This window comes from Podarcis gaigeae, assembly GCF_964106915.1.
Source record: "Podarcis gaigeae genome assembly, chromosome: 5".
In the NCBI taxonomy this organism is placed as follows: Eukaryota; Metazoa; Chordata; class Lepidosauria; order Squamata; family Lacertidae; genus Podarcis; species Podarcis gaigeae.
In genome coordinates, this window is record NC_139681.1 from 41,264,600 (window position 1) to 41,284,866 (window position 20,267).

At 41.9% G+C, this 20,267-nt stretch overlaps 1 protein-coding gene across 4 annotated transcripts in view; it reads right to left on the reverse strand.

Annotated features, from left to right (window-relative positions):
* The window catches only part of PPP2R2D (protein phosphatase 2 regulatory subunit Bdelta), a 30,077-nt gene extending 14,927 nt beyond the window's left edge, over positions 1-15,150 (reverse strand). The window contains exons 1-2 of one of the 4 annotated variants that reach the window (XM_083741095.1): positions 14,871-15,150; positions 14,574-14,663 (exon numbers count right to left, since the gene is read on the reverse strand). In XM_083741095.1, the coding sequence (XP_083597221.1) occupies positions 14,574-14,663; positions 14,871-14,877 (97 nt within the window). In that variant the 5' untranslated portion in view covers positions 14,878-15,150. Of the gene's footprint in view, positions 1-312; positions 1,384-11,199; positions 11,211-14,573; positions 14,664-14,870 lie in introns of those variants that run through there. The other 3 variants (XM_083741096.1, XM_083741098.1, XM_083741097.1) reach the window with 3 other exon arrangements.
* Positions 15,151-20,267: the final 5,117 nt, after the last annotated feature.

A 20,267-nucleotide genomic window follows, 5' to 3' on the forward strand; every position in this document is an offset into this window, starting at 1 on the left:
CAGGCAGCTCTCTGCAAGTCGTGGGAGCCCAGCGCTGGCTCCCGCTGCTTGCGGAGAGGTCCGCAAAGCCTGGACGTGCTGAGCTCAGCGCGCGCAGGCTTCAGCATGCAGGCAACTCTCCGCAAACAGCGGGAACGCTCCCGCTGCTTGCAGAGAGGTCCGCGAAGCCTGGAGAGCAAGAGGGGTCGGTGTGCACCAACCCCTCTCGCTCTCCAGGCTTCACCGAAAGCCTGCATTCGCCCCATAGGACGCACACACATTTCCCCTTCATTTTTGGAGGGGAAAAAGTGCGTCCTATAGGGCGAAAAATACGGTAATTCCTCTTCCCTCTAGTGAGCAGGATAAGCAGGGTAATAGTGATTTCTAAAGTTAAGGTATACACTATCATGCTAAACCTATAGGCCAGAATCCAAGTAGCTACACAGATGCACACTCAAACACACCTATGTTGAATCAGTGAGATGTGTACTCAACAATAGGAAGAACTTTCTGATGGTAAGAGCTGTTCAACAGTGAAAAAAAACCTACTTTGGAAAGAAGTGAACTTTCCTTCATTGGATGTTTTAAAACAGAAGTTGGGTGTCATGGATTATTTGGCTGTGATTCCTGCATTGGAGGGGGTTGGCTAGATGACGTTTGCAGTCCCTTCCAACTCTACAATTCTATGATACGATGAACTGCTTCAGTTTCAAAATTAACTAATTATGTGGCATAGGATGTGCTTGTGTTTGGGCTGCTACACACAACTGAACCTCACAACATGAGGAGACAGTACTACACAGTTGTGTAGCTCTGTGGACCCTGGCCTCACTCTTTTATGTTTCTTGGGCCGCAATCTGAAGCAGTCTCTACTGGAGACATAGCAACATGCTTTAGAGAAAAACAGGTTTGGAATGGTAAAATTAGTATTTTAGATTAATAAAACGAACCACCTGCAAACAGATTTCCATAACCTTTGGGCAGTTAGTGAGATAATTTATCTGGCCCATATAAATGTAATAAGGGATGGTGTTGGAGAGGAAATCATTCTTGTTTCAAAGTTATGCATGGATATTCAAAGCTCCATATTAACAATTTTAGATGCAATAACGGGAAACAGGAAGTGTAAGCCAATGAGCATAAGCTTGTGCTGTCTGAAATGGTTTGTATCTTCTACCACACAAGTGTTTTTTTTACGCAAATGAAAACCCTAGAGAACTAGATTAGAATATTCTTTGAGTGACTTCCATACTAAAAAAGAATGTCATCCATAGTTCTCCAGAAAGATATATTCATTACCTCTAGTAAGAGTTACCACTCTTTATAACCTTTTTTTGGCAGTGATTCAGTCTGCTAGCTCAAATTGAATTCCTAGTCACAGGCAGACTTCAGAAATTGCTAGTTATGGGGTCACATGACCCAGAAGCTGTCTGCAGTTAAACGCCAGCTCCCTCGGCCTATAGAGCGAGATGAGCGCCGCAACCCCAGAGTCGTCCGCGACTGGACCTAATGGTCAGGGGTACCTATACCTTTACCCTTGTTACACTATACATTGAAATTAAAGATATACGTAAAACTTTTATGGATTTGTGGTTCACTAAGTGACCCAAGAAGGTGTAAAATATGAATTATGTTTGATAACAAAGGGAGTAGAATATGCAAGTTCTTAACCAATTTAGAGTCTCTAGAACACAAATATCAGCCTAAGTGGGAACAATATATGCTGATTAAATAATATACCCAGAAATTACAGATTGTTGATGGAAATGTGAAATGCCTGGAACAAATATATTCCATGTATGAAGATTCAGACATTTTAGAATTTTATCAGAAATTCTAGTAAAAAATATGCCAGCAGATCCAAAGGTAATAGTTGGTTATCTTAAGAATGGCGTACTAGAAGAAGACACAGAAATGACAATTTGCTAACGACAGCCAGAATTACCATTTCCCCTTCTGTAGATTTCTGTCTACAGTGGTACCTCGGGTTAAGTACTTAATTCGTTCCAGAGGTCCGTACTTAACCTGAAACTGTTCTTAACCTGAAGACCACTTTAGCTAATGAGGCCTCCTGCTGCTGCTGCGACGCCAGAGCACAATTTCTGTTCTCATCCTGAAACAAAGTTCTTAACCTGAAGCACTATTTATGGGTTAGTGGAGTCTGTAACTTGAAGCGTATGTAACCCGAGGTACCACTGTAGTTATCATATATATGCTGTGGGGCAGGGAGGCTTGCATGACTCTAAATGCATGTCATTAAGTGTCCCTCAAACCAAAGGGACAAGCCGATATATGACTTTACTGCCCCCCATGAACCAAAACAGGCATAGATATTGCTGGGGAACCAGCATTGTAGCTATGTATGATAACTGGACAGTTCCACATTTCTGAGATCCTGTGCTGGTAGAGGCTAGGAAACAAGGATTTGCAACCACTAAGTTGTCAAACACAGCTTCAGTTTGGTAAAGGATATTTTGCATCAGAGAAGGGCACAGAGAAGAGAGTGCTTCCTTTGCCACTCACTTTCTTCTCCTTCATGCTAGGAATCCAAAACTGCACTTGTAAGTAACATGGTCGGAAAACTTAAAACATGGTTGGGACTAAGAGACACAGGGTTAAGTCTCTTATCCATGCTGTAGATGGCCTCTTCAAGAGGATTTTTTTTTTTAAGAGCAATAGATCAGAGAATTCCAGGCTGAAGTGAAAAATGCAATTTGGCCTCAAGTGCTACTAGCTGGTTTCTCAAGCTAAGATTTGACAACCAGTTTTGAGGTTTTTGAACACCTGCATTCTAAGAAGGCATTTGGCAAGCTTTGTCAATGAGCCCAGATCCACCTTGGAGCAAATTCCCAGCATCCCCAATGCACATCTTCTACATCAAAGTGCGACAATAGTTGAACCTCACCCATAGAGAGTGGGGAGAATATACCGTATTTTTGCTCTATAAGACTCACTTTTTCCCTCCTAAAAAGTAAGGGAAAATGTGTGTGCGTCTTATGGAGTGAATGCAGGCTGCGCAGCTATCCCAGAAGTCAGAACAGCAAGAGGGATCGCTGCTTTTGCTGCACAGCGATTCCTCTTGCTGTTCTGTGCAGCGATCCCTCTTGCTGTTCTGGCTTCTGGGATTCAGAATATTTTTTTTCTTGTTTTCCTCCTCCAAAAACTAGGTGCGTCTTGTGGTCTGGTGCGTCTTATAGAGCAAAAAATACGGTAATGATGAGGCGAATGTGCAATAAACTATTGTTCCTCAAGGCTCTGAGACCAAACAAAGAAGATTAGATTGAACAGACCACTTGCTCTTCCAGCATAGTTCTACTAGAACTATGGTGAAAGGAAATTCAATAGTGATATAGAATGTTGTACCAATATTGTAACTACTCAGCTTTGGCACAAGCCCATAACACATGAGCTAGCCACACACCCACCAACTCAGGTTCAAGACCTGATACACTATTTTGCAATCTTCTATTCCAGATGGTACTAGACATGTACAACTTATTTTAGACAAAACATTAATTTTCTACAACTGCTATACCTTCCCATAAGATACTGAAAATAATGACCCAAGAGATTCTAACCACTAAGCATGTTGACAAAAAATGCTTTCCCTCTACAGGGAAAATTTAGGTTCTTGAATGCAAATGCACCATTTAGAAAGATTTTATATGTGAATTTTTGTGAGCAAGTTATAATCACGTCTATTCTTAGACAGCCTCTAACTAGAGTGATATGGGAAGCTATGTTAGCATACAACTACAAATAGCAAATTAAGGCTCCTACATTAACAGCATCTATGCACGAACAAAAACTAAAGATTAAGCATAAGACAAAAAAGTCCCTTCAAAACAAAATAATCCAGATCTTGTAATTTAAAAAATAAACTCAAAACACAGTCACTGAATTATAACAATCAGACAAGACCTCTTATTGTGGTGCTTCATTCAAGCATCTGGGAAATATTTTTATACCCAGTATGCTTAAAGCCTTGTGTTTGCCTGCATATAGCTATAAATGGTTTACTATCAGCTGAATGGAAAGGTTAAGCTGCACAGATGGATCTCTTGAAGCAATTGTTTTCCGCTATAAAAAAATCCCCTCTTTTCCAACAGCATGAATTCAGCAACCAAGACAAAATACACACTTATAATTTTGCCAGAGATTCTAAGAGAACACAGAAGAACTCAGTAAGCAATCTTGTCCTATTATCTGGGAGCAGTTTCATACTACCATGATAATGTCATATGACACATAACATTAATCAGGCCACCTGACTTTCTTATGTATGGAACTAAAAGTTGCCTTGTTCAGAAAACCCTTTGAAGCACATTTTTATTGATGAACTAGATTATGTTCCTTCAGAAGTGCCAACAGGATTGTCTAGGCACAGTACACTGTATGCATATTGGGTCTCCGATCCCACCCACGAAAGGTCTGCATTTGTTTTGTATCATATATGCAAATGTATGCCCTATTTTGTGGGTAGGACAGAAGGCACAAACATGTGTCAGGGGCCACAAACAAGCAATAAGACGTCTGACAATATCATCAGATGAAGTTTTCCCATAACTGCATTTCTATGCTAGAAAAGGCTTAACTTTTATCTTTAAACCAGATTTAGAAAAAGCCTTTGCTATTGTATTTTGATTTGGAAGCAACACTATTGGCCAATCACTGATACACTAAAATCCCTCTTTGTCCCAAATATATGTTGTGGGCAATAACATGCAACCAGGAAGACATTCTTTTCCACATATTTTAACAATTATTTGAATTATCAACATTACGTTAACTATTATAAACACCACAAAATGTATCATTTAGCATACATTTTACAAACATAGGTGCCATAGTTCATGGAATTCTGTTGTAGGACTAAGTCTAGAAGCTATTTTGGAAAATTGCTTCCACAAACTTAGGTTAATATGTGCTTGATGACTACCCATTTTCTTCTTATTCCAAACCATGTCCTCTATGTCATCAAAGTGTAACTTGCTTTAATTATTTTTCAACAGAAGTCTACCACAAGGTCATAATTAGGTGGCGCCTCCACAACAGATGGACCTGGCATAGAACTATTTTTGGTCCTGCAGATAAGTGCTCATCAAAGAGAAGGTTCAGGACAACACTTGAATAGAGCTGGGTGATCAACATACAATCAATATACAAGGTTTTCAACGTTGTGATATAGCATCAGCTAAACATAGCAATATGCCGATATATCACAATGTCTGAAATAAGGATGAAGCGATGTAGAGTAATTGTCATGCTTCATTGTTTTCCCCACATCGTGATATAGACCTCAGACCAGTTTGGGACAATATGTTGATAACCCAGTCCTACTCTTGGTTCCAGTTCTGATAGGAAGACTGAAACGCCAATCAATTATAGGAAAATGTACCTTTTTTGCAGGATGCTAGTATCAAACCTTTTTTGTTTGGATTCAGTGTCAATCTGTTACCCCTTCTCCACATGGCTACATCTTTCCACATATTCAGAACAGATAGGGTTGCCCTATGTCCTCTTTTTCCATGACATGTCCTCTTATTCAGGGGTAAAATCTGAGGCAAATTGCATCATAGCATCCTCTTTTTTGCTCTTCAAAATATGGCAACCCTAAATAGCAGCACCTCAATGTTTAGTAATTAAAGCAAGGGGTTGGGTGTCATCTGCATACTGATGGCACCTCACTCCAAAAAGGTTGATGTTCTTTCTCAGAAGTTTCATTAAGATGTTAGCAAAACTGGCACTGAACCCTTTGAAATTCCACAAACCAATATCTAGGAGGCAATTCCACAATCTAATCCCCCAAATCCCTAATAATCACTCTTTGGACACTGTTTCTGCGTGTTCCTGTTTTGCTGCAAATTAAAATTCCCATGGGACATTAAAACATGACCTGTAAACCTGTTGTATATGCAATTTTTTCTAATGTTCCCGCATTAGTGTTCCCATGAAGATACAACCCTCTTTATATTAAAATAAATAGCAAATACTAACACATTTGCTTTCAAGACACTTGAAGGGAAGCATGGAATATCTGCAAGGTATGGTGAACACTAATGCTGAGGCAATGGAGGGGCACATGTTTTGCTCTGGAAATGTTCCCAATACGGAATATTACCTGATGACTGTATAAGCAATGTTATCCACAAGTAATGCATGAAAAACTATTTATATACACTTCATAACTTTTGCACTGTATGTTCACTTTTTCTACAGGATGCTTTTGCTACATGTGGATCCTTACCAGTCTTTTTGAGACTATCATCCTGATTCCAACTTTGGCAAAAAGTTTAATAGCTAGCGCCCCAAATCCTTAAATTAGAATGCAAACATCTTATTCGGATGTTTAAGTGTTACATCTATTTGTCTCTCAAAAATGAGGACAATTCTAAGCTAAAGTCCATTGAATTTCCTAGCTATTTAGATCAGTTAAGGTAAAAGTAGTTCCCAAGTGACAAAACATACAACAGCTACTCAACATATTTCCTGTTCACTTGGTGGCCTAAGTAGGTTTGAATGCCTGTGATGTTTCAGAAAGTTAAAATACCGATACCGGCTAATTTCTATAAGCAATATACTGATTTTGCTAACATTTTTAGATTTAGACCTTTAGTTTCTTCAGTTACTTATTTGCAACACTCAGGTCTAATCCATTTTTAACAATATGACAAAGTATAACAATCATTTATACTTTTAAGATTTTCAAAGATTAGGCATATATCTTCTCAATAGGCAGCAAAAGGTTATAAGAATCAGTCATGACAAGACAGCATGGTAGTACTATATTTTGTTTCTAGGCCACATTACAGCATTGAAGGAATTAATCAATAGCTTGCCAAATCAGCGATAGAAGAAAGGTGAGGATCCGTCAGATCAGCACTGCTGTTCTTCTGTCTCTAAGCAGAAAGTCAGTCAGCAACATTGCTTTGACCTTAAATGCCCTGTGCCTGTATTTAGACACATGAGGGAGGTTTGGTAGTAGGAATAAGTTGCCAGCATGAAATGAACTTTCATATTTGATTTTGCTTCAAACTAAGCTCATAATCCCGTGCATTGGTGTACTAGATAGGGTTTCTGTGCCTTCAACTATCCACAAAAAAATACAATGAACTGATGGCTTGGTCAACCCTTTACTGCACAGAAACATGAAGGCAGGAGTACAACCCGAGTGTACTATTTTTTTCTTTTCTTATTATAGTAGGATAATCATTAGGAAGCTTTTCTTACTACATATAAATTATCTGGTTTTTTAAAATCATCTTTTGAAAGGAGGCACTGTGGACCTAACATATAGGGCATGATCCTGGGAAGCACATGAACCCCAGTAAATTACTGATAAGTATCCCTATCAATTCCTGTCACACAGCTTTATGTAAATTCTGAATGGTAACCAGTTAAAAACATACTGGATTTTTTTGATCAGTTGGACTAGATGAACTTGAGCTTATTTCTAACTCTTTGATTTTTATTAATTGGTCCTAAACAACTCTTTAAATGCATAAGTTTCGAAAAATCATGCCATGGGATGGTTTGGCATAAGAACTGCAATTTTGCCAAAGAAAATAAGCAGAATGACCAGCAGTACACATATTTCCTTGAATCTTCCAATTTCAGTACAATTTTTCAGAAGGTAAGGTATAGCAGGAGTCCCTTCAATCTTCTTTTCTCTACATTACACCACCCATGCACAGACAGGAAGACCCCAACCTCTCTGCATATGCCAGAGGACTTGAGGGAGGGCCTGATGGTGACAACAAATAATAGCTTGCTTTTTAAGCAAGTTAGACCACTTGCTTATAGCAATGCTCTTAAAGCACTTTGAACTATGCCGTTAGGAGGAAACTCTGCAGTGCAGGATTACAGGCATGAGTGCCAAGACATCTGCCCAGCTGAAAATGAGTTTGCTGAAAAATCAAAGTTGCTTCTATATGGAATTAGTCACATCCTTCAAAAGTAAAACCAGAGAATCTAGTATTGCCAATAAGAAAGATGGTTTGAAATGAGTACGTTTCTCAAAATGTTATGCCTCTTAGAGCATATCTTATGTGATATGGTACATTCTTATATAGCTTAGGGATTCAATTTCTTGCTTGCCTGAAGTAGTGGTTTCCCCTGGCTGAACAGACATGCATCAGCAGATGGCTCCTCCCCCCCATCCACTTTTCATCACCAGTGTGTATAGGAGCCTGTATGCACAGCCACAATATTTATGTTTTTGAATCCCCTGAATCTGTTTTATTTCTTTTTGCATACCTTTCTGTTTCTAAACTGTTTTATTGATTTTAGGCTATAGTTTTGTTTCAACAAATGCTTTTATACTGTACACAGTGGTGTATACTGTACACCACTTTGGGATTTTAAAGATAAGGAGCAGTTTGGAAATGCTTTAAAATAAATAAATAGAATTGCTACAGTGCTATTCCTCAAAATGGGAGAAAGCACAACAGGGCTTTACCATCTACATTAGAAACATTTAAAGAGTGGACAGGTCCAAATGCACCAGTCCTACCATACTGTGTGTCAAAGAACACAGCAAAGGCAAAATTAATGGTGTGCAGCATGTACAAAGTGCTGACAATGTACGTAGGGAGAGTGGGAGTGGGTAAGTGATGGGGCAAGAAAGGAAGATTCTGCAAAGATCAGTTACTATGTTGAGGATCAAGTCAGTTTACATATCTGGTTGATACAAAACTTCAAAATCAAAAGCATTTTTAAAGTTGTTATGCACAACATTGGGCTAAGGAAGTAACATTGAACAACCCCCCCCCCCCCCCGAAAAAATGTTTTTTTAGTTAAAATGTAAGCAAAAGTGATATTTAACCATACAATCCTTAACATGTCTACGGAGAACTATGCCCCACCAAGTTCAATGGGTAGTCTAAGGTGTATATATGATTGCAGCCTCATTTACCAAAATATCTTGCTATACTCAAATCAGCACTTTCGAGCCCATTATTATTCTAATAGCTCCACATCTTTCTGTACCAGATCAATACAAAATAAGTGGCATGTGAGATCATTTCAATAAATGCTTTGAAATTTTCACTTATTTAAGGCTACACATACCGTATTTTTCGCTCCATAAGACGCACTTTTTTCCTCCTAAAAAGTAAGGGGAAATGTGTGTGCGTCTTATGGAGTGGATGCAGGCTGCATAGCTATCCCAGAAGCCAGCAAGAGCGAGAGCTGCGCAGCGCTTCTGGGTTGCTGGCTTCCTGGCTTCAGCAATAGCTGCACAGCTTGCTCTGGCTTTTCAGGGCGGTGAGAGAAGAGACAGAGGGCAGCCCATCAGACCCTTCTTCCACCTCCTGGAAAAGTCAGCGAGAGCCACTTTGTCTTTAAAGAGCCACGCCAAGCGAGCATGTCTGTGGCTCTTGCTGGCTTTTTTTGTTCTCCTCCTCTAAAAACTAGGTGCATATTATGGTCGGGTGCGTCTTATAGAGTGAAAAATATGGCAATTCGTAAGAATGCATTGAAACACTCCCAAACACCGATTCGTTACTAGTTGTGATGTTTCAGCACAAAAACAGCATCATAACATAAAAGTATAAAGTTCTTTATAGCTTATCTAAAATTCAAGTTTAAAGGATATTATTAAGATATGGTGTGGTCTATCAACTTGTAGCCGATAACCTCAAGGCAGGAGTCGGCAAAGTTTTTGTGGCTTGGGCTGGTTCACGTCACGCAGACGCTGCGGTGGACCGGAGTGCGTGCATGCGCAAACGCTATTTTTGGCGCTCCTTCCAGCACGGAGGCAGCGTGCGCAGCTTCCCATTGGCTGCAGGAACTTCCTGCAGCCAATGGGAAGCTGGCCAGTGTTGCGGAAGGCGGTCCCTCCTCTGTTCTGCGCTGGTTTAGCACAGTGCACGGGAGCCGACTGACCGGCAGGGGTGCATGGTCCAGTTAAGTGGCCCATGGACCTTAGGTTTCCGACCCCTGCCTTAAGGGCAGCTTCACACAATATATAATGGCTGTGTTTGGATGTGCACATGTCAGCTTAATAAGTCATTAAGATTTGTGAACTTCATACTGTGGCTTGTTTCAGAGCCATTAACAACACTTTGTCAGTTCAAACAAAGCCAGAAATGATAGTTAATCTCAGATTTCCTGGTTTATTTGCTCACTTGTGCAAGGAAAGGAACAAAGAGGCTGATGCACACCCACCAGTCTATTACACATCTTGATTAATTAAGCAGGTACAAGCATCCATAACTGTCCAATATGTGTTTACAACAGTATGTACAGACAACAGGGAACTATAATCCATAATTCCCAGTTCCATAGTACAGTACAGGTGACTCCCCACTTATGAAGAGTTACGTTCCAGGGCCCCACTGCAGTACATACAGCTTCCAGCCAAACAGCTGTTGAATGGGGTAGCAGAGCAGCAGTGAGAGCTCCTGCATACCATTTCAGAGCCCCTGGAGTTTGTTTGTTTTTTACTTTTGGCTCACTGGTGTCCTCTTCAGGCTCTGGGGAGGGTTTCCTTGTGAGCCACAAGGAGTTTCCAGCTCTCTCTCACCGTTTTAGGTTAGTTAGTTAGTTAGTTATTTGTTGGCACCACGCATATACGTGGTCATGCGCGAAGTTGATCGCGCACAAGTTGGGGGATGCCTGTATCATTATAAATATATAGTACCCTCAATTTGATGGGTACTTTACAGAGTAAAGACAAGACTTTGGCCTGGCGAAAAGAATTCTGTATTATTTCTTCAAGTAGCAGAAAGTCAACAGTCAGGAGAGAAATCAAGGCTCGCATTACGCTACAAGAAACTGATAGGAAAATAAAAATGTTATGAACAGGGAGATGACACATTCTTGTCAAATCTTCTCACCCAGCATTGCCTACCTATATGGAGTTATGGTGGAATGTATAGTACACATGAATGCCACTGCTGAAAACACTATATATATCAGGTTCTGATGCAAAAAATGTATTCCTAAAATCTGAATTAATATAGGTCTTATAGGATGAATTTATGTGTTGTTCAGAGGGAGAAGATTGTTGCACCACTTAGAAGCCTATTTTGCACACATATACATAAAATACACACCTCCATACATTGTGTGATTAGTGCAAAAGCTAGAAGGAAGTTGGCAATGTAATTTTTACCATGGGGGTATCACTATTGAGATGGCATTACACAAATATATGAATAAAAAATTACGGGCCTCATTTTCTAAAACTATTATAGGTACAGTCCTATCCACACTTACCTGGAAGCAAGTTCCTTTAAAATCCATGGTATTTAAGTAAAAAAAAATTTTTGGATAGGGTATAAGAACAGAAAGGAAAACATGTTACTGACAAATATATCAGGCTTGATTCTATTAACTGTGATACTGCGAAATGCAAGCAACTACTCGCATGTGTTTGGAGTACTCTGATCTATGACATTTTAATTTTAATCCTGAAAAACTGGTTAAGTTCTCAAATGTGCTGCCTGAATGTCAGTTTTCTTTTTAGCCTATACTTTTGTTGATAGTTTTGCTTATGCCCAGTGCAGAAAATTGTTATTTTTAAGATTAGTTGCAGAACTCTCTATATTGCCTTATCTCTAAAGACTATAAAATGTTACTGACAAAACAGCAAAAACATACTATCATCAATTATAGTGCCCTTCTTTGGGGCCCAACAACCTAAATGCAATTTCTTTTACAAAGCTTCTTGAACAAGTTGTTTCAAAAATAGCGGTAAGGGAAATGGAAGCAAGATGTGAAAGTATGCCCAAATAAACAAGGACAAAAATTAGAGCTGAGATGCTGGTTAAGTGAATTTGTTGTCTGGCTATGGTCAAATATTCCATAAAATAAAACATGCCCTTGTACATGTAGTATAGTATATTCCGATATACTAATATAACATGCATACAACCCACATTTAATAGCAAGTTTGTCCTATTCTGCACTCCAGTGTGGTTCTAACTTCTCTTCTCTAAATTAAGCCACACTAGCTTTTATAGCCATGTGATGGGTCACAATGCCCAGGAGTAGGAAATACTGTAAACTGTTATGGAAACAATGAGGCTTCCACATGATCTGGAAGGGTGTCTATAAAGTTTGAGAGGGACTGGACTCTGGAGCCCTCCAGAGAAGAGTAATTTTGATCATAAGCACAATATTCTTTCTTCCTTGAGACTGTTCTGAAAAATTAATGTGGGCAGTAGATGGCAAATTACCCACTTTTTAAAACCAATTGCCAATCTTATAAAAACTAATTCTCATTAGCAAGTAGTTAGAAATTTATTTTCTCACAACAAAAATAAGTATACTGCAACAACTGTTTCAAAACAGGATAAATTGATATGCACTGCAGTCATTTATTACCATGAGCAAGAAAGTTGCAAGACTGAACATATGATCAAGGTATTTACGGAAATTTTTAGTGTCGTTAATTAATTCTATAAATTCCCACCTGGTGCAAGACCAGGTATTTTATTCATGTAACCCCTTCCCCTTACACAAAGTAGCTAGAGACAGACACACATACTGTGGGTGTGGCTAATTGTTTCACTATAAATAGAACTCTAAATGCAACTCTCTACATAAATATTAACTGTGCTCAATATGAAAGCATGTAGACATCTTGTTACCAATGTTTTGCAGCTGGCTGCCACCCAGATACAGAACTGTGTGAAGACTATCAAATATCACTATCAAGGTTGAAAAACAATACTAGATTTTAAAAAAAAATCCTTCCAGTAGCACCTTAAAGACCAACTAAGTTAGTTCTTGGTATGAGCTTTTGTGTGCATGCACACTTCTTCAGATACACAGATACACACGTGTATCTGAAGAACTGTGCATGCACACGAAAGCTCATACCAAGAACTAACTTAGTTGGTCTTTAAGGTGCTACTGGAAGGAATTTTTTTTTGACTATGGCAGACCAACACAGCTACCTATCTGTAACTAATACTAGATTTAGTACACATACTGGAATTTATTTTACTACTATCCATTCTAGCACAGAACTCTTTCACATCTCACCAATAATTATTTAATGTTTCTACTACACTTATTCATAATGCTACAAGCAAACAGCAATAAAACCCACTGATGATTCAGAAGGTTTGACTATGCATAAACATCTTAATAAAACAAAGAATGGCAAATGAACCCAAGTAAGCATTAATGAAACTGGATTGCTTCTTGGAAAACATGTCACTTTCAGGAAAACAAATAGCGGTTCAAGAAAGTGTGGAAACCGCTTATCTGCAAACCATTTTTAATTCTCTAAGTATATTATGTTTAAAGGGTCACCTATTATCAGTCTGAGTATTAGTAATCACAGAAGTTTCAGTATCTTCCTCCAAACCACACCCTAAGTTGGCCTCTCCAATCTTGTAAAGAGAAAACCCACAACTTTTGTTTTTTGAATTATTTTTAAACTACAACAAGAATACAACACAAACTCAAATTAAAATGCTTTTAAGGACAGTAGTATAAATGTTAAAAAATCCAAAATAACCAAACTTTTAATAAGAGAGTATTTAATAAGTTTACGAATACAACCTGTACACCTTCAAAAAACAATGCAGACTCTTCATAAAACTCTAGGATACCATGGGTACCAGCCAGCTACTTTAATGAAGCAGCAAGTTAGGCCGCAATTTTAATTACTAGATAATAAATCAAACAGAACTTTGTAAGATTTACTTTGGAATTAACATGCTTAAGAATGAACTTTTAAGGCACTTTTATAGGCTGGGCTGGTTTCTGCTACAAACTTGTTCAACCTAACCTTGGTTGATATATCATTTTTAAAAGTACACCTAAAGCTGCGCATTGCCAGAAAGAAGACTTCACATTTCTGCTGCTAAAAACTAAATTTCAGAGGAGGCTGCCTCCTCCCCTCCCTTGTATGGCTAGAATGTAGCTTGACAACCTTGACAGACTGCTCCCCACTCCCAATCCTCTTTTTTCTTTTCGCTCCTCTTGTTCCACTGTCTGTCATTTCTCCCGGAACATTAAAAAAAGAAAAGGGGGAAAAAAGACAGCAGTTTTCTGTACAGTGTGGAGACGGCAGAGCAAGCAGCAGCTTAGTCAGACTCTGCAATCCCCCCTACACATATTCAAAAAAGGGGGGAGGAAGATGGTGGTGGGTTTTTTTTTGGGGGGGGGGAGAAGGGACGAACCACAAAAAGGCGAGCAAAAGGTAGCACTTTCTCAAGACCAATGTTGCTTCCAGACCGAACAAGGGCCCGGGGTGGGTGGAGGGGGCACCCTTGCGGTGTGAACCAGGGTTCATCCTCAGCCCCTTCCTTCTTCCCATCCTGCGCTTGGGGACCTGCGGGATGCCTTGCAAGTGAAGGCCCATCAACCCTGCAGGAAGGGTGGAGGTGGGGGGGAAAGGTTGTTGCAGAGGAGAAGGGCCTGCAGCAACCTTGGGAGGGAGCTCCGGACTAGCAGGAGCCTCCTCTACCATTATTCCCCCCCCACACACACCCCATTGCGGGAGGTTTTTAAAGCCGGGTCGAGAGGAAGTGAGGCCTTTCGGAGGCCCTGCCTTAGGAGCCCAGGGTCATTCCGTCCCCTAAACCCACCCACCCCAAAATGATAATTAAAACAACAACAAGCACCCCCTTTACCTTCCGCCACGTCTTCGTCGATCGCCCCCTTCACCTGGGAGAAGCACCACTGGAAATCGTTGCTGCCGCCTCCGCCGCCGCCGGCCACCCCTGCGAGGAGACGGGAAAGGGAAGAAATGCAGTGAGAAGCCCGACCCTCGCCTCTCAGTATCTCTCTCAACCCAAGATAAATAGGCCAAAGCCTTCCAGCTCCCTCAGCCCGGCTCCCCGAGGCCTCAGGCCTGCCTCCGCCCGCCAAGACCAGGGCCACCCAAACCAGCCCCATAGCCGCTGCCTCTGGTGCACCCCTCTCCTCACCTGCCATGTCGCGCCGTGTGTGTGGCGGGCGGAGACCGGGGCCTAGCGAAGCCCGCGTGGCAGACGTAAACCGACCGCGACCGGAAAGGGAGCCGCTACCAGCGACGCCGGTGCCCGAGCTGCTGCCGCCGCTGCCCCTGCCGCTGCTGCTGCTGCTGTGGCGGCCGCCACCGCCAGCGCCGACGCCGCCGGAGGTTTGGGGGTTTCAAAATGGCGCCCATTGCCGGTCAGCCTGATCCGGTGACGTCATCCCCCTGCCAGCCTCCGCCGGGCGGAGGGAGGGAGGGAGAAGCCGGATGGGCCTGAATGAATGGTGTGTGTGTGTGTGTGTGTGTGTGGGAAGGGAAAGGCAGGCAGGACTAGGCGGGAGGAGGAAGAGGGGAGTCCTCGGGTGGTGGAAGCGGCTCTCTGCTCTCGCGTGGGTTGGAGGAGGCCGGTTCCCGCCAGGCCGGAGGAGGCTTCAGGTTCTCGCAGGGCTTGGAGCGAGACGGATTGCTCGAAAGGGAGGGGGGAATGGGGCTGCTTCTCCCCCCCCCCCCCCCAGAAAAAATAGGGGTTGAAAATCCAGCAGGGATTCGTGGCCTTCGGTGATGAACACGCCAGCAGTTAAAAGAGTCCTTCAAACTATACCAATAAAACCCATTTAACGAGGGCCAGGTGAACAGTCACACCAGGTATAGTGAGGCGAGCTTTCGGCTTCAGCAGAATTCTGCTTCAGGCTAAGGCTTCTTTTTATGGGGCTTTTCACATTTCATTTGAAACTCAGTCCTGTTTCATGGGAAACTTGGAAGTAAGGGGCCGCGGAGGATTTTGGTGCGGTCACCCTGTTTCCTCAGCTATGTTATGAGCCTATCCAGGAAGGGAGGCAGGTTAGGCTAAACATACTGCCTTTACTTGGAAATCAAGGCCTTTAAAGCAACAGGGTTTAAAACTCAACATGATACACATTGTGAGGCAACGTTAGCATTTTCATCTGGAAAATAATTGGACGGAATATCTTATTCATGGTTATTGCCTGTGAAGCAAGAAACAGGGTTCCAGAGCATGTACAGAATGCATTTTCCTCACCAGTGATTTACTGGGGCCTGCCTAGAGGTATTTGGGATTACAGAGAGGCTCAGATCAATTGGTCCTTGTGCAGATGTGAGTCCTGCGTCTTTTCTGTGGGTATAATACTTCCTCATATTTGTTCATCTGCCCATTCTTCGCAAAGTGATTTTCACAGGAGGCGCTTTGCAGGAGCTGCAAGGAGAAATGCTTGACCCTGCTTCCGCCTGCTGATTTTAACATGAAATGTTCTCCTTTCCAGCTACCTTTTTTTCCTACCATAGTCTATGCCTATGTTTACCTTGCAATCTGTGGCACAGCTGCAAGTCTTACATAATTTAATAACAAAGAAAAATATTTGTATAATACTTTTGTATAACCCACACATATTTTCTTAACAGAGCACAGTGCAACTCCTGAAGCCCGATGTGTCATTTGCCAAGATGCCAAAGTTCCAGGAAACATAGCTCCATTTAGCTTAGTATTGTCCATGCTGATGGATAGTAGCATCCCAGGGGAGGGAAAGTTGTTTCCATTCTTTAATAGAGATGCACAAGCACAATGTCAAGCCTGGCCGTCCTGTGCTTGCTCCCACATTGGTATTCTGAATACTTGGTACGAATTTACCCAAAGCCTTCTCTGCATTTCTTTTATAGTATGACAGCTGAGTAGCAAGTGCTTGTTTTACCAAAGCTCAAGATACACCGTTGCTAATGCTGCTGACGTCAGTAGAACACGGGTGTGGAAACTCAGGAATGGTGGCCAAGTGCAGCTGTCTAGACTTCTCTGGCTCTCTAGGCCATGGGTAGGCAAACTAAGGCTCAGGGGCCGTATCCGGCCCAATCACAGCCCACAGACGGTCCAGGAATCAGCGTGTTTTTACATGAGCAGAATGTCTCCTTTTGTTTAAAATGCATCTCTGGGTTATTTGTGGGGCATAGGAATTCATTCATTTCCCTGTCCCCCCAAAAAATACAGTCCGGCCCCCCACAAGGTCTGAGGGACAGTGGACCGGCCCCCTGCTGAAAAAGTTTCCTGACCCCTGCTCTAGGCTGTACGTCAAGCCACACCTCTCCCTAGGCTGCACCCCTCACCTGCCCTGTTTTGCACCTGCCTTGAGTGTTTCTGCCTGGCTGGAATGTGTGCTTGAAGCCTGATATTAATGCCCTTTGCTTGCCTGGATGAAGGATAGAGAGCGATATAAGAGTGTATGTAAAACTAGCCTACTGTACAAAGGTAACATTTATTTTGATTGCCCAACCCACTTTGTCTTTGGCCTGGCCCTACCCAGCACTGGCAAGTGGCCACTATAAGGTTGTGCCCCTAAAAGAGGCAGGAGGGAAGCTGCTATCTCTCTAGCCCGGTTTGATATTTCAAATGCCAAGTGGCCTAAAAATGACACTGCTAAATAAACATAAAAGCACGAGAGCACGAGAGAGAAACTCAGGTTTGGGGCAGGGGGTAAAGGGCAAGCAAAGTGTTGCTGGTTATATCTGCCACCTGAGATGTGCAGGGAATGCTTTAAATATTACATAAGTTAAGCATTTGTTTTTCTCCTTAGTGTGAATATTTGAATCCTCACCCACTCCTTCAGAAAGAACAGGTTTTCCTTGGTTATACACATGGTCCTACTCTATTCATGCAACCTGACTTGTTGGGGGCCAAATTTAAGTTGGCCTGTTATGCAGTTTGGAAAGCCACCCCCCCCCCCCAAAAAATAGCTTTGTTATGGGCAAGCAACTGAAAAAGGACAGGGGAAACCCACATGTGTAACAATGAAAATAGAAAGCAATACATTAAATTCAGCATAGGGTTGTCCTGGCTGTGCTTTGATAAGTTAGCTATATGCAGAAAGATATCATTAGTAGGGCTCTTCCTATAATAGTTTTGCAGTGACACAGTAAGGTATACTTAGTGTGTTTTAAAAGATGCAGATGCTCTCAGAAGCTGGTTTGAGCATTATTTATTCCAATGTGCTCCCCATCTTACACAAATATAAGATGGGGTGCACCTGGCTTGTAATGTAAAAATGATCTAGTAGCAGACCACAAGCTTAACAGGAGTCCACATTGTGATGCAGCAGCAAAAATAGCTAATGCTTTTCTAGGCTGCATCAACAGAAGTATAATGGTTTGATCAAGGAAAGTAATGCATTGCAGGGGGTTGGGGTAGATGACCCTCAAGATTCCAACTACAATTCTATGATTCTAGAAGAGCTATAAATCCAGCATACAGAACTGTGGCAGACTAATCTGTATCAAGTCTGCATAAGAGTCCTACTAGAATTGAATCTAGGCAGGAAACTCAAGCGTAAGACATTCAAAATGTTTCTATGTGAATAGATTCCAAGATAATTCCTTCAGGTTGCCAATAACTCATGTTATTGTTATGCACACAAGCCCTCTACATGCTGCAGAGTGTTCTGGGATGCACACAGTTCAATCACATGATCATCACATGGGACATTGGCTGTGTTTACTGGGCATAGCTGTCAGCTGATGTGAATTGAGAGTGGGGCCTGGAACACATTCAACTTTCTCTGTAGCTGCTGATTGTAGAAGATGCTTGGCAGGAGCAAGCAAGCTGCCTTTCAAGAAAAGTGGTCTCCCATTAGTGATCACCCCCAGAAAATCCCCATAAGCTTCAGTGCATAGCACGTTGGACTGTGGAAATGGCTTCAAATCCCGTAGCAATGAAGCTTACTGGACGTCAGGGACAACAGCACTCAAACAGGCTGCGATTTGGGTGGGGGGGGGGCAGGGAATGACTGCTGATACCTGAGCCAGGATAAACAGGTGAGCTCCTGTTGCTTGGTCCCTGCTCCTGCCAACCTAGCAGTTCAAAAGCATGTCAGAGTACAAGTAGATAAATAGGTACTGCTCTAGTGGGAAAGTAAATGGCGTTTCCGTGCGCTGCTCTGGTTCACCAGAAGTCATGCTGGCCACATGACCCAGAAGCTGTACGCCGGCTCGCTCGGCCAGTAAAGCGAGATGAGTGTGCAACCCCAGAGTCCGCGACTGGACCTTTAGGTCAGGGGTACCTTTACCTTTACCTTCTATAAAACTTTAAGATCTGCCACACTCGTGGTCCCTTCCAACTCTATGATTTTATACTTTGTTTTCCATGTGTGAATCCCCTTAAGCCTGAGTACAGTGGTACCTCAGGTTACAGACGCTTCAGGTTACAGACTCCGCTAACCCAGAAATAGTACCTCGGGATCAGAACTTTGCTTCAGGATGAGAACAGAAATTGCATGGTGGCGGCACAGCAGCAGTGGGAGGCCCCATTGGCTAAAGTGGTTCCTCAGGTTAAGAACAGTTTCAGGTTAAGAACGGACCTCCAGAATGAATTAAGTTCTTAACCCGAGGCACCACTGTAGTTTGTTGCAGGAAGGTTCCTTCTAGCCGTACTTGTTAGATCTGAGTATCTAATACTCTGTGGTCTTAGATTAGGCAAAGAGGCAGCAGTTGGCCCACCTCACAGGGCTCTTGTGAAGATAGTATGAGAAATCTCATTTACGTCACCCTGGTTTCTTTGGATACAAATGAGAAAGGCATTTTATTAAATGAGTGGGATGTGTATCTGTTAATGGTTCTAACTGAGAAGGGACGTGAAGCTTCAGGGAAGTATATAGGATGCCATGTTCTTTCTTTCAGAACTCCAGGCAGAAATACAACAGGAGTGGCCTCCACACTGGGTAAGGTATTCAAGCAGACGATTGCCAGCTTGCTCTAGACTCTCTTGGATGACACTGACTTTCTATATTCGTTTCAGGCAGGTTATAGGCCTGATTTTGGAATGGAAACTGACTTGGCTACCCTGCGAGATGACGTCTACCAAGACAAGGAGAGCAACCCTCGCTCCCAGTAGGAAGAAGTAGAGCTATTGAGTTATATCCAATGTTAGTTCCACTCTGAGTAGATCCCTTGAAAATAATGGGTCTAAATTTAAATGGGTTAATTTAAACAGGTTTACTTTGAGCAGAGCTTATGTTGGCTACAACCCAATTTGTTTATTTTGTGACTGTGACAGAGCAAGGTGTTCGTAAACAAGGGATATTGCTTTAAAAATAGAACCTCTGGCAATTCTAACTGCACACCTGTTTAAAATAGGATTAGGCTTCTGCTAGGCCTGTCTTTTAATAGAAAATCATATCATAGCTATGTGTCTTTCCCCTTGGCATGTATCTTTGTAGATGTCAAATTACGCAAATGCATTTCAGCATTACATACATTTAATGCATGCACACACCTTTTCGTATATAAACTCTCATGCCTCGTTCTGTTAACTGCTATGTTGCTAATTGTTGTGTGGGGTGGTTTGATTTTTTGGTATGGTAAAAAGTGTTCA